Below are 13,035 nucleotides of genomic sequence, written 5' to 3' on the forward strand. Positions count from 1 at the left end.
AGTCCTGTGTCACTAGTGTCAGATTATGGGGCTACACGTATTGTCCAGTCCTGTGTCACTAGTGTCAGATTATGGGGCTACACGTATTGTCCAGTCCTGTGTCACTAGTGTCAGATTATGGGGCTACACGTATTGTCCAGTCCTGTGTCACTAGTGTCAGATTATGGGGCTACCCTTATTGTCCAGTCCTGTGTCACTAGTGTCAGATTATGGGGCTACCCTTATTGTCTAGTCCTTTGTCACTAGTGTCAGACTATGGGGCTACACGTATTGTCTAGTCCTGTGTCACTAGTCTCAGTCTATGGAGCTACCCTTATTGTCTAGCCCTGTGTCACTAGTGTCAGACTATGGGCTACCCTTATTGTCTAGCCCTGTGTCAATAGTGTCAGGCTGTGGGGCTACCCTTATTGGCCAGTCCTGTGTCACTAGTCTCAGCCTATGGGGCTACCCTTATTCTCCAGTCCTGTGTCACTAGTGTCAGGCTATGGGGCTACCCTTATTGTCTAGCCCTGTGTCACTAGTCTTAGTCTATGGGGCTACCCTTATTCTCCAGTCCTGTGTCACTAGTCTCAGACTATGGGGCTACCCTTGTGTCACTAGTGTCAGATTATGGGGCTCCCCTTATTGTCCAGTCCTGAGTCGCTAGTCTCAGACTATGGGTCTACCCTTATTGTCCAGTCCTGAGTCGCTAGTCTCAGACTATGGGGCTACCCTTATTGTCTAGCCTTGTGTCCCTAGTGTCAGACTATAGGGCTACTGTTATTGTCCAGTCCTGTGTCACTAGTGTAGATTATGGGGCTACCCTTATTGTCCCGTCCTGTGTCACTAGTGTCAGACTGTGGGGCTACCCTTATTGTCCAGCCCTGTGTCACTAGTCTTAGACTATGGGGCTACCCTTATTCTCCAGTCCTGTGTCACTAGTCTCAGGCTATGAGGCTACCCTTATTTTCTAGCCCTGTGTCACTAGTCTCAGGCTATGAGGCTACCCTTATTGTCTAGCCCTGTGTCAATAGTGTCAGGCTGTGGGGCTACCCTTATTGTCCAGCCCTGTGTCACTAGTGTCAGACTGTGGGGCTACCATTATTGTCCAGTCCTGTGTCACTAGTGTCAGGCTATGGGGCTACCCTTATTCTCCAGTCCTGTGTCACTAGTCTCAGCCTATGGGGCTACCCTTATTCTCCAGTCCTGTGTCACTAGTGTCAGACTGTGGGGCTACCATTATTGTCCAGCCCTGTGTCACTAGTCTCAGTCTTTGAGGCTACCCTTATTGTCTAGTCCTTTGTCACTAGTGTCAGACTATGGGCTACCCTTATTTTCTAGCCCTGTGTCACTAGTCTCAGGCTATGAGGCTACCCTTATTGTCTAGTGACACAGGACTAGACAATAAGGGAAGCCCCATAGACTAAGACTAGTGACACAGGGCTGGACAATAAGGGTAGCCCCATAGACTAAGACTAGTGACACAGGGCTAGACAATAAGGGTATCCCCATAGTCTGAGACTAGCGACTCAGGACTGGACAATAAGGGGAGCCCCACAGTCTGACAATAGTGACACAGGGCTAGACAATAAGGATAGCCCCATAGTCTGACACTAGTGACACCGGACTGGACAATAAGGATAGCCCCATAGTCTGACACTAGTGACAAAGGACTAGACAATAAGGGTAGCCGCATAGACTAAGACTAGTGACACAGGGCTGGACAATAAGGGTAGCCCCAAACAGGTACTGGTTACCTATGTCATACAGATACAGGTAACATATGTCTTACAGATACAGGTAACCTATTTCATACAGATACAGGTAACATATGTCTTACAGATACAGGTAACCTATTTCATACAGATACAGGTAACATATGTCTTACAGATACAGGTAACCTATTTCATACAGATACAGGTAACCTATGTCATACAGGTACAGGTAACCTACATCATACCTGTATCTGTATGATGTAGGTTACCTGTACCTGTATGATGTAAGTTACCTGTATCTGTATGACATAGGTAACCAGTACCTGTTTGGGGCTACCCTTATTGTCTAGCCCTGTGTCACTAGTCTCAGTCTATGAGGCTACCCTTATTGTCTAGCCCTGTGTCACTAGTGTCAGACTGTGGGGCTACCCTTATTGTCTAGCCCTGTGTCACTAGTCTTAGTCTATGGGGCTACCCTTATTGTCTAGTCCTGTGTCACTAGTGTAAGGCTATGGGGCTACCCTTATTGTCTAGTCCTGTGTCACTAGTGTCAGACTATGGGGCTACCCTTATTGTCCAGTCCTGAGCCACTAGTGTAAGACTATGGGGCTACCCATATTGTCCAGTCCTGTGCCCCTAGTGTAAGACTATGGGGCTACCCTTATTGTCCAGTCCTGTGTCACTAGTGTCAGACTGTGGGGCTCCCCATATTGTCCAGTCCTGTGTCACTAGTGTAGGACTATGGGGCTACCCTTATTGTCTAGCCCTGTGTCACTATTGTCAGACTATGGGGCTACCCTTATTGTCCAGTCCTGTGTCGCTAGTCTCGGACTATGGGGCTACCCTTATTGTCTAGCCCTGTGTCACTATTGTCAGACTATGGGGCTACCCTTATTGTCCAGTCCTGTGTCCCTAGTGTCAGACTATGGGGCTACCCTTATTGTCCAGTCCTGTGTCACTAGTGTAAGACTGTGGGGCTACCCATATTGTCCAGTCCTGGGTCACTAGTGTAAGACTATGGGGCTACCCATATTGTCCAGTCCTGTGCCCCTAGTGTAAGACTATGGGGCTACCCTTATTGTCTAGTCCTGTGTCACTAGTGTAAGGCTATGGGGCTACCCTTATTGTCTAGCCCTGTGTCACTATTGTCAGACTATGGGGCTACCCTTATTGTCCAGTCCTGTGTCCCTAGTGTCAGACTATGGGGCTACCCTTATTGTCTAGTCCTGTGCCACTAGTGTAAGGCTATGGGGCTACCCTTATTGTCTAGTCCTGTGTCACTATTGTCAGACTATGGGGCTACCCTTATTGTCCAGTCCTGTGTCGCTAGTCTCCGACTATGGGGCTACCCTTATTGTCTAGCCCTGTGTCACTATTGTCAGACTATGGGGCTACCCTTATTGTCCAGTCCTGAGCCACTAGTGTAAGACTATGGGGCTACCCATATTGTCCAGTCCTGTGTCACTAGTGTAAGACTGTGGGGCTACCCTTATTGTCCAGTCCTGTGGCACTAGTGTAAGACTATGGGGCTACCCATATTGTCCAGTCCTGTGCCCCTAGTGTAAGACTATGGGGCTACCCTTATTGTCCAGTCCTGTGTCGCTAGTCTCCGACTATGGGGCTACCCTTATTGTCTAGCCCTGTGTCACTAGTGTCAGACTATAGGGCTACTGTTATTGTCCAGTCCTGTGTCGCTAGTCTCAGCCTATGGGGCTACCCTTATTGTCTAGCCCTGTGTCACTAGACTTAGTCTCTGGGGCTACCCTTATTGTCTAGTCCTGTGTCACTAGTGTAAGACTATGGGGCTACCCTTATTGTCTAGCCCTGATCCATGTTTTCAGGTTGTTAGAGGAAGCTGCTAAGGGAGAGAACATCCGTCACCAGGACCTGACTACCGTTGTGGGTATAGTGTCCATCAATACTAATGGACAAATTCTAGCCTGGAGATTCGTACAGCAGAATTGGAATAACTTCCTGAAATGGTGAGAACAAGTTATAAAAAGATAATGTTGTTTGTGTTTAATGTTATTAAATCTGCAATTTGGAATTTAATTTAATTTATGTTTAAAGAAGCATTGTTCTTTTACCTTAAGAAACCACTGTTTATAACGGACAGCTGTCTATAACCACAGGTTGAAGAATTCTCCATAATATTTGTAAATATCTATAATAATGATATTAAGGTGGCTCGACACATCGTCATCAGCGTCCATTTTCGTGACGTACTTCCGGAAAAAGTACAGCTCGGACTCAATTATCTTGATCGAAATGTGCATGTACACCGTGTCGTCATTTCCGTTTTGCGTATCGGGTATTCAATATCGTAGTGCAAATTATAGTAACACCTGGGCCGTTTGCGTTTAAACGGTCAAACCGATCGGACCACTGTTGTTCGTTTATTAAATAAGGTTTAAAAACCTAGTTATCTGATGCTGCTTTCAGGCGAGCATTGAGAAAGCCTTGCAAGTCTTGCATACACATTTGTAGGTCCGCCAGGATTTATACCCGGAATTGTTACATTTATAAACGGTCAAACCGGTTGTTCCGCATAAACGAACAGGCCCCTGGTAAACAATAGTACACGTGCGTGCCGATGATATGTCAACACCCGATATCGAGATTTTACCGGGAAATGTATAATCACACGTACTTCAGGAATAAAGCTTTCCAATTCATTGACATAAACAGACTCACGGGAAGACAGTGACATGAGACCAGACGACCTCAAGAAGGTCATATAGGAAACACATGGAATGCGGACGTACCAACCTCATATGTGCATATCACGTGCTTACACGAGTTCATAAGCTGAGGGAGTTTCGCTCTGTCGATTAAATCGTGTTTACAAATGTAGTCTACTTACTCTGTGAAAATAATGTTTTGTAAAATATCAAGATACCTATGAAATGCATGTGTGAGGGCACGTGAGAACGGCATACCATGCGATAGCCTCTGGTCACATATGTACCTGACATGTAATTATAAATATACCGTGAGTTAGCGGACTGTGGAATGATGTCCAAAGTGTACATGACTGAGGGTAATTTGGTTCCATTAAAGAACAATAAATTGATAATTTTGATATCATATTTTTGATTTATTTCCATCATTTGTTATATGTAAACAGAGACAACTGTCATTGTGTAAATGTCATCCCTCTGCAAAAAGTTCCGATTTTTTTCAAGGAAGATAACTCTCACCCGGATCAAAGTGATTGTAAAATGTAAAATAAATTAATTATAAAGCCATTGTGTATATTTTGTTCAATTTCCCACTCTATATGTATAGATCTGTGTGTCCTGTTTGCTTTTAGCTTGTAGATAATCACTTTTATCCGTTCAAATTCAATAAAAAACACTTTGTGTAACATGTGTTACATATTTTGCGATAAATAAAATATTTGTAGGATTAATTATAAATGCTTCTTTTCATTTTTTTATTGTTTTTATTGTTCCGAACAATGCCACACACAAAAAAAAAACGGAAAATATTAAAAGTGGCGAAAATTCAATTTTTTGGTATTTTTTCCAAAAAATTCCCCAAACTATCGGAATGTTTAGATTTTCATAAAATTAACTCTGCATAGTTGCATAACCATTATATGAAAGTTTCAACGAATTTTGCTGGTTAATTGCGAAAGTGTGGAGCCACCTTAAGTTAAGTTGTAAGGGATTTCATTTGTAAAAGAAAAGCAAAAACAATTCACATACCTTATATTTGTTTAACACTTTTAGAGAAAAAATATAAAAAAACAGTACTTACTCTGTATCTGTTTGTCTATGTTACCTGTATCTGTATGACACCTGTATGACAAAGGTTACCTGTATATGTATGACATAGGTTACCTATATCTGTATGTCATAGGTTACCTGTATCCCTGTATCTGTATGACATAGGTTACCTGTATCTGTATGGCATAGGTTACCTGTATCTGTATGACATAGCTTACTTGTATCTGTATGACATAGGTTACCTGTATCTGTATGACATAGGTTACCTGTATCTGTATGACATAGGTTACCTGTATCTGTATGGCATAGGTTACCTGTATCTGTATGACATAGCTTACCTGTACCTGTATGACATAGGTTACCAGTATCTGTATGACATAGGTAACCAGTAACTGTATGACATAGGTAACCTGTATCTGTATGACTAAGGTTACCTCTACATTTTGTTATGGCATGGGTTACCTGTATCTGTATGACATAGGTAACCAGTACCTGTATGACAAAGGTTACCTGTATATGTTTGACATAGGTTACCTGTATCTGTATGACATATGTTACCTGTATCTGTATGACATAGGTAACCTGTACCTGTATGATGTAAGTTACCTGTATCTGTATGAAATAATTTACCTGTATCTGTATGAAATAGGTTACCTGTATCTGTATGACATAGGTTACCTGTATCTGTATGACATAGGTTACCTGTACCTGTATGGCATAGGTAACCTGTATCTGTATGACATAGGTTACCTGTACCTGTATGATGTAGGTTACCTGTACCTGTATGACATAGGTTACCTGTATCTGTATGACATAGGTAACCAGTACCTGTTTGACATAGGATACCTGTATCTGTATGATGTAGGTTACCTGTACCTGTATGACATAGAATACTAGTGCCTGTATGCCATTGGTTACCTGTATTTGTATGATGAATTTTACCTGTATGTATTTTTTATACTATCTAGGTTTGGCAGTGCATCCTTTATCCTGCCCAGCCTTGTAAAGAGTACCACATCATCATTCTCTACAGAATTCGATTATGAAGAGGTATGTTATTAAGTCTGTCAAAATATTGGTTTTATTTATTATTTTTTCATGCACATTATACTGCAACACAATTTCCTGAGAATTTTTCCCTTTTAAGATTTACTATTTAGATTTACAGTTTTAGCAAAAAAGGAATAAGAAATTTCTTAGAAAGAGCTCTTTGTATATCACAGTTTCTGTCTTTGAGTAAAATCTAATATAGGTAATGATATAAGAGTCTAGGACTGGACTTCAACCACTTGATTTTACATGTATAGTACTGTATAGTTGTTTGATTTCGTTGGGCTATTATTTCGCAGTTGCCGAATCAGAACTAGTTCACCGGGGTAAAATTTCGTGCAACATGGCTAGATGAAAACACCGTGCTCACAAGTGTTCTTTTGGATTTGGGTGATGGGATTCATTTTACAAGTTTTATTGTGAAATTAAAGGAAAATGCTACTTAAAAGTTTTGCGTTATCTTCATTATTTGGCAATGGTTAAACTTTTTTCTTCTTCTTTATTTGTAAATATATATTCATGGAGATTATATTCCATGGTATTTAATACTTCCTGGGTATATAATCTCACGCTGTCTCTGGTGACTAGGAATGTACGTAGAGAAATTACATCCCCCGTGAATATTTCCAACTAGACAGTAATAAACACTGCCATTGTTAAACATCTCATGCAAGTGAAGAACATTTTTTTCGAAATACGTTTTGTAATACAAAAAAATGTACATGTGTAAGAAAAAATGCGTTAGTAAATCCAGTGTTTATTTGACCCCTGCATAAGGACTAGATCATGTGGGCTAGGACGTTATTTGGGTAAACATGGTAATAGGATGTTATTTAGCAGACCTCTTTTTCTATTATTATATATTTTTTTAGGTCACCTGAGCTTTGCTCAAGTGACCTATTCTAATCGCTTTCCGTCCGTCGTCGTCCGTCGTGCGTAAACTTTTACATTTTCGACTTCTTCTCAAGAACCAGTGGATGGATTTTTTTCAAACTTGGTCAGAATCATCCTTGGTAGAGGAGGCTACAAAATTGTAAAATTGGGATTCCTAGCCCAACCCCTGGGGCCAGGGCGGGACCCCAAAGGGAAAATTAACCAATATTTTAAAAAATCTTCTTCTTCAGACTCAGAGGTACTACAGTCATTTTCTCTGCATGGAAAGAAAGATCATCAGGGGCTTTACGTAAATTGTAAATTTCAGGACTCCCCAGCTATCCGTTCTCCCTTGGGGAGGGGGTAAAGTTTACTATAGTTTATATAGGGAAATAACACTTTTGGGTATATTTTGACAACTTTCTGTAGGAAATTATTTTTACTTGGTGAGAATTATCCTTGGAGGTAGATGGTTTCAAATTGTAAAATTGAGATTCCTACCCCGACCCCTGGGGCCAGGGCGGGGCCCCAAAGGGAAAATTAATCAATATTTCAAAAATCTTCTTCTCCAGACTCAGAGGTACTACAGTGATTTTCTCTACGTGGAAAGAAAGATCATCAGGGGCTTTACTTAAATTGTAAATTTCAGGACCCCCGAGCTATCCGTTCTCCCTTGGGGAGGGGGTAAAGTTTACTATAGTTTATATAGGGAAATAACACTTTTGGGTATATTTTGACAACTTTCTGTAGGAAATTATTTTTACTTGGTGAGAATTATCCTTGGAGGTAGATGGTTTCAAATTGTAAAATTGAGATTCCTACCCCGACCCCTGGGGCCAGGGCGGGGCCCCAAAGGGAAAATTAATCAATATTTCAAAAATCTTCTTCTCCAGACTCAGAGGTACTACAGTGATTTTCTCTACGTGGAAGGAAAGATCATCAGGGGCTTTACTTAAATTGTAAATTTCAGGACCCCCGAGCTATCCGTTCTCCCTTGGGGAGGGGGTAAAGTTTACTATAGTTTATATAGGGAAATAACACTTTTGGGTATATATTTTATCCATTTTCAGCAGAAAATTACTCAAACTTAGTCAGAATCATCTTTGGTGAATGAGAGTATTACTTTGGAAAATTAGGATTCCTGCCCCATCCCCAGGGGCTAGGGCGGGGCCCCAAAGGGAACATTTACCAATATTTTCAAATTCTTATCCTTTGATGACATGACAAGTATTGTATTTCACTTAGTTTACATGCTGATTTCCACATCACATCTAAACAATAAAATAAAGCTACCAGTACCTATGATATAACTCAGGTGACCGCTAAGGCCCTTGGGCCTCTTGTTTAAATTTTATTTTGGAAATGAGAACTGTCAATCTTTCATATGATTAATGCCTGGATGTTTTAAATCCATAGGTGTCTGCCTTCTTCAAATCCCATGAGTCTAAGGCTGTGAACATGTCTGTGGAAGCGAGCCTAGAGAGTATAAGGATGAACATTGATTGGCTGGAGGACAATGAAGACATGGTGACTAGCTGGCTAAATAACCCTAAAAACAGCCTGCCGGACAACAGGTAAACCCCAAGGGATCCGTGTAGAGGGGACCAGGTATACTAGACATTTGTTTTACTTACTTCTGAAGATTATAAATTATGTGTACAGGAACATTGTGTAGTAGGAACAGTTTATTTAAAACAGCCTCATTGTAAAGACTTGGTGTGTGTGGAAACCATAGTTCCACCCGGAAGTTGACTTCGTGTATGACTAGGATGGCGTTCACTTAAACGCATTGTAGTGTTAACAATTGTAATACCATAATATATACATCTCCGGCTAGTAAGCCAAGCAAATACTGGTTAATTTGGTGTCAAATATGACACAAATAATTTGTCTGTATAAATTGTGTTCAATTGTTATTTTCGAGATGCTAACATGTGTTCAGTTGTTATTGTGTATATGAAAAACTATTGGTGGATTTTTTTCTGGTAGTTGTTTGGTTATGGCGGCAACACCATCAGCTACAGTTGGGGCAGTTGTGTCACTTTCATTTAACTGTAGTTATTTACGGTGGCTTGTTTGTAAGATCTGGTTGATAAATGAAATTGACACATGTATCGATTTCACAAAATTAAAAAAAATATTTTTGCCATAAAGAGATTGAGATCAGCAGGCTTTAAATCTTTTACATATTTGTAACTTTTTTTTTAGATTAAAACAGACAGTGCAGGTTAAAAGCATTCGTATGAGATTTATTAAAAAAAACCATTTTTCACTCAAATTGTCTGCGAGATTTTGCACAGGGGAACATCTGAAAAGCAGCATGAAAATTGCAACTTGATTTTTTTATTCTCGCATGAAAGCTTTTTAACTTGCACTGTCAGCTTTAAGTCACTAGTGCTGAAATTTACTTTACAAATTTTCTGTATGTCAATTTTACATACGAATGTGAATGCATGTTGAGTTTAGAGCACTATGTAGTTCTATTTATAAGTATCTTTCAAAAAATCATTCCAAACCTGTACCAAAACTAGCATATTCTGTAAGATACTTAGCTATGATAGCATGTTGTGTTGGACTTGTTGTGAATTTTTTATGGTATGTTGAACATTTTGTGAACTATTTATAGTATGTTGGACATTTTGTGAACTATTTATTGTTTATTGGACATTTTGTGAACTATTTATAGTAACACTACTTAATCGTCACTGGTATTAGCCTCATTAAGATTTTAATAGTTAAGTACATGGAAAACTTTCAATTTTTGACATTATGACTTATGACATTCATTGACAACTGATTTAGTTCGCCTCCAAAATAACATACTACACAATTCTCATCAGTTTAACAAAGAGAAATGCTTTTAACTTCAATTATACTGTATTGCTTTTAAAAAAAAAAATGATCCATTAAATTTAAAATAAAAAGGCTTTTCATTTACGCAGAACAACTGGTTTTTCAAATGTACTTAACTCATTCACCCCTGAAATTTCATAATGAACTCATTCACCCCTGAGATTTCATAATGAACTATACAAACCTTTGAATTGGAAGAGTTCAAATGTGTCTTCAGGGGTGAATGAGTCAAAGGAATATTTTCAGGTGTAAAGCTAGGTGTTTGATACAGGCCTTAAATGACCTTGCAAAGGTCAACAAGATAACAACAGACAGCTAGTTTATCTCTGGTCAAAACAATCAAACGTGTTGGAATGCAATAAACAAAATTGACCTGTAAATATGTAACAATGTGTAGAGAACAAAAGATGGAAATGATTTGATATTGTCAATGTGTAAGTTGTTAAAAAACGTTATTTTAATAATCTGATATTCAAAACCGTGTTTAGTGATATGCATGTAGTAACAGAGTGCAGACAGAGTTGTGAGATTATGAGGTACAGTGGATCGAAACCACAATTCAGATTGGGATGCAGATATAATGTCCATATCATTGATGTTATTATAAATTTGAAAAAAAAAAAATATTTTTCAAAAGAACTTAAGATGTTATTGCTAATCAGAGTCAGTTGAAGAGAATATTTCAAATATTGACAAAGAGCTCTTGTCATTTTTGGGGCCATATCATGTTGAAGATGTTATTAGCATAATATCTGTTATATGTGTTTGTGAAGGGTGATATTTTGTAAGAGCTATAGTGTGTATACAGGGTAAAATTATGGAATACAGGGACATACATAAGTTTAACAAAGAAATATATATCATAATGAAAATCCAATTTACCTTAAGACCCATTTTGAAGTTTTTTAAGTCCTTATTCCATCCTCATTCATTTATTTTCATGACCAAATACTTATGTTAGAAATCATCCTTTGCCATTTAATGTTGCTGTAATAAGAAATAAATATTATAAAGTGTATATGTTTGGCTGACATTTATATATGTACCTATTTTTTGTTGTACTGTACTGAGCTTAAGGTTACTCGACACATCATCATCAGTGTCCATTTACTTGACATACTTCTGAAAAAAGTAATCATTCCGAGTGAAATGTGCCTGTACACCGAAAAAAGTAACTCTCCAACTTTGAAAAATACAAAATCATACTCAATCAAATGAACGTTTTACATCAATGCAGTTTTAGCCAATTGTTTTGAAGGACTGAATTAAAATTAGAGAAAACGTCGAGGATTAGAAATGTGCAGGGATAACAACGATGGATGCTATACTAAGGTCTAGGAAGTTATTGGGTAAGCAAAGAAATCACAATATTCCGATTTCTTCAATTTAATCCTGATGTGTTAAGTGACCTTAATCGCTCTGTCGCTAATCATTACATTTGGAAGATCTGCTATTGTACAATCCATGAGTATACAATATATTTGTTGTATAGTTTTGGTATTTACACATTTTGATTATCTAAAATGACATTGTTGAGTATTACTTTTGATATTGCTATCAAAGTAATTAAAAGAAAATAATTGTACGTAATTCATCAAATGTTTTTTGTTGGGGAATGGAATAGATTTTTTTTTAAAAATGGAAACTAAAATTTTATGAAACTAAAGATTGATAAATGTTTTGAATGGCTTTTTTTCTCATTGTAATCGCTTTAAATTATTCTCCTTAAATTGAAGAAATTATGTTATAACATTGATATTAAGGACCAGAAATAGTTATTTATGGTTCCAGGAAGTTCTTGATTCACTTTAATATGTGGAACATGACAAATTATTAATTGAAAATAGATAATTAGGAATTAATAAAGAATGAATGTGACAATTTAGACCACCATCATCTGATGATGGGCTATTCAAATCACCCTTCTTGTTATCGCTATTTTCTCATATTTATATATAGGTTACCCTTGGTCTGGAGATCCGTTAACAAAATGGGCGAAAGGCTGCCATCTTGGATTTTAACAGTGAATGTTTATTATTGCTATTTCTCTGGAAGTTCTGGAAGAATCTTTCTCAAATTTTGATATGTAGGTTTCCCCTGGTCTGTTGCTGTGCATGTTGACTATGGAGAGTGATCATAAAAACAAGATGGCTGCCACAGAAAGTACTAATGAGATCTTTCTGATATTGTAATGATTGGATATACTTCTCCAACATATAAAGAACTGTACTAGTGATACATGAAATGGTGCATTTACTTTTTTCATGACTTGATCAAACAGATAAGAGAAAAGAAGAGAAAATATCAAACTGACAAAAACTAATGAAGATTGTACAATGGTGGATGCCAAGGTCCCTCTGGGATCTCTTATTTATTTAAGCTTTCCCAACCATCTAATGGTGTGAACTCCCTTGCATATATTTTTTTACTGTTTCATATATATTTATACTGCTTGAAGTAAATTTGGTAATGTAATGGTGGTGAAGCTGTGGGCCGGGTAATATATAGATGTTGTACTGTATTCATAGTAAGACTTATTAATCTCAACTATAAGATGCCATATTTATTCATTTTATGATCATTCACAACAAAATTTATAAAATCAATAAAGATGTTTAGAGTCAAGTTGCAAAATACTTAAAATTATACTTTTTGTGTGTTTTAAGGTATTTTTTACTTCAGTACACAATGTATCAGATTCCTTATTGTAGTAGATACTCTGGCAGATTTTTTATAATATCTCTAAAAGATATTCTCTCATGATTCAATCAACTGATACACATATCACTTCCTACAAATAACTGTTACCTCCCTTTATATACCCCCCCTCCCCC

At 38.1% G+C, this 13,035-nt stretch overlaps 1 protein-coding gene across 1 annotated transcript in view; it reads left to right on the plus strand.

Moving 5' to 3' along the window:
- LOC110457787 (endoplasmic reticulum aminopeptidase 2-like) overlaps positions 1-13,029 on the plus strand; it is a 35,962-nt gene extending 22,933 nt beyond the window's left edge. The window contains exons 17-19 of the mRNA XM_021509188.1: positions 3,536-3,676; positions 6,394-6,475; positions 8,765-13,029. Of these exons, the coding sequence (XP_021364863.1) occupies positions 3,536-3,676; positions 6,394-6,475; positions 8,765-8,926 (385 nt within the window). The 3' untranslated portion in view covers positions 8,927-13,029. The remainder of the gene's footprint in view (positions 1-3,535; positions 3,677-6,393; positions 6,476-8,764) is intronic.
- Positions 13,030-13,035: the final 6 nt, after the last annotated feature.

This window comes from Mizuhopecten yessoensis, unplaced genomic scaffold (assembly GCF_002113885.1).
Source record: "Mizuhopecten yessoensis strain PY_sf001 unplaced genomic scaffold, ASM211388v2 scaffold9309, whole genome shotgun sequence".
NCBI classification, from domain to species: Eukaryota; Metazoa; Mollusca; class Bivalvia; order Pectinida; family Pectinidae; genus Mizuhopecten; species Mizuhopecten yessoensis.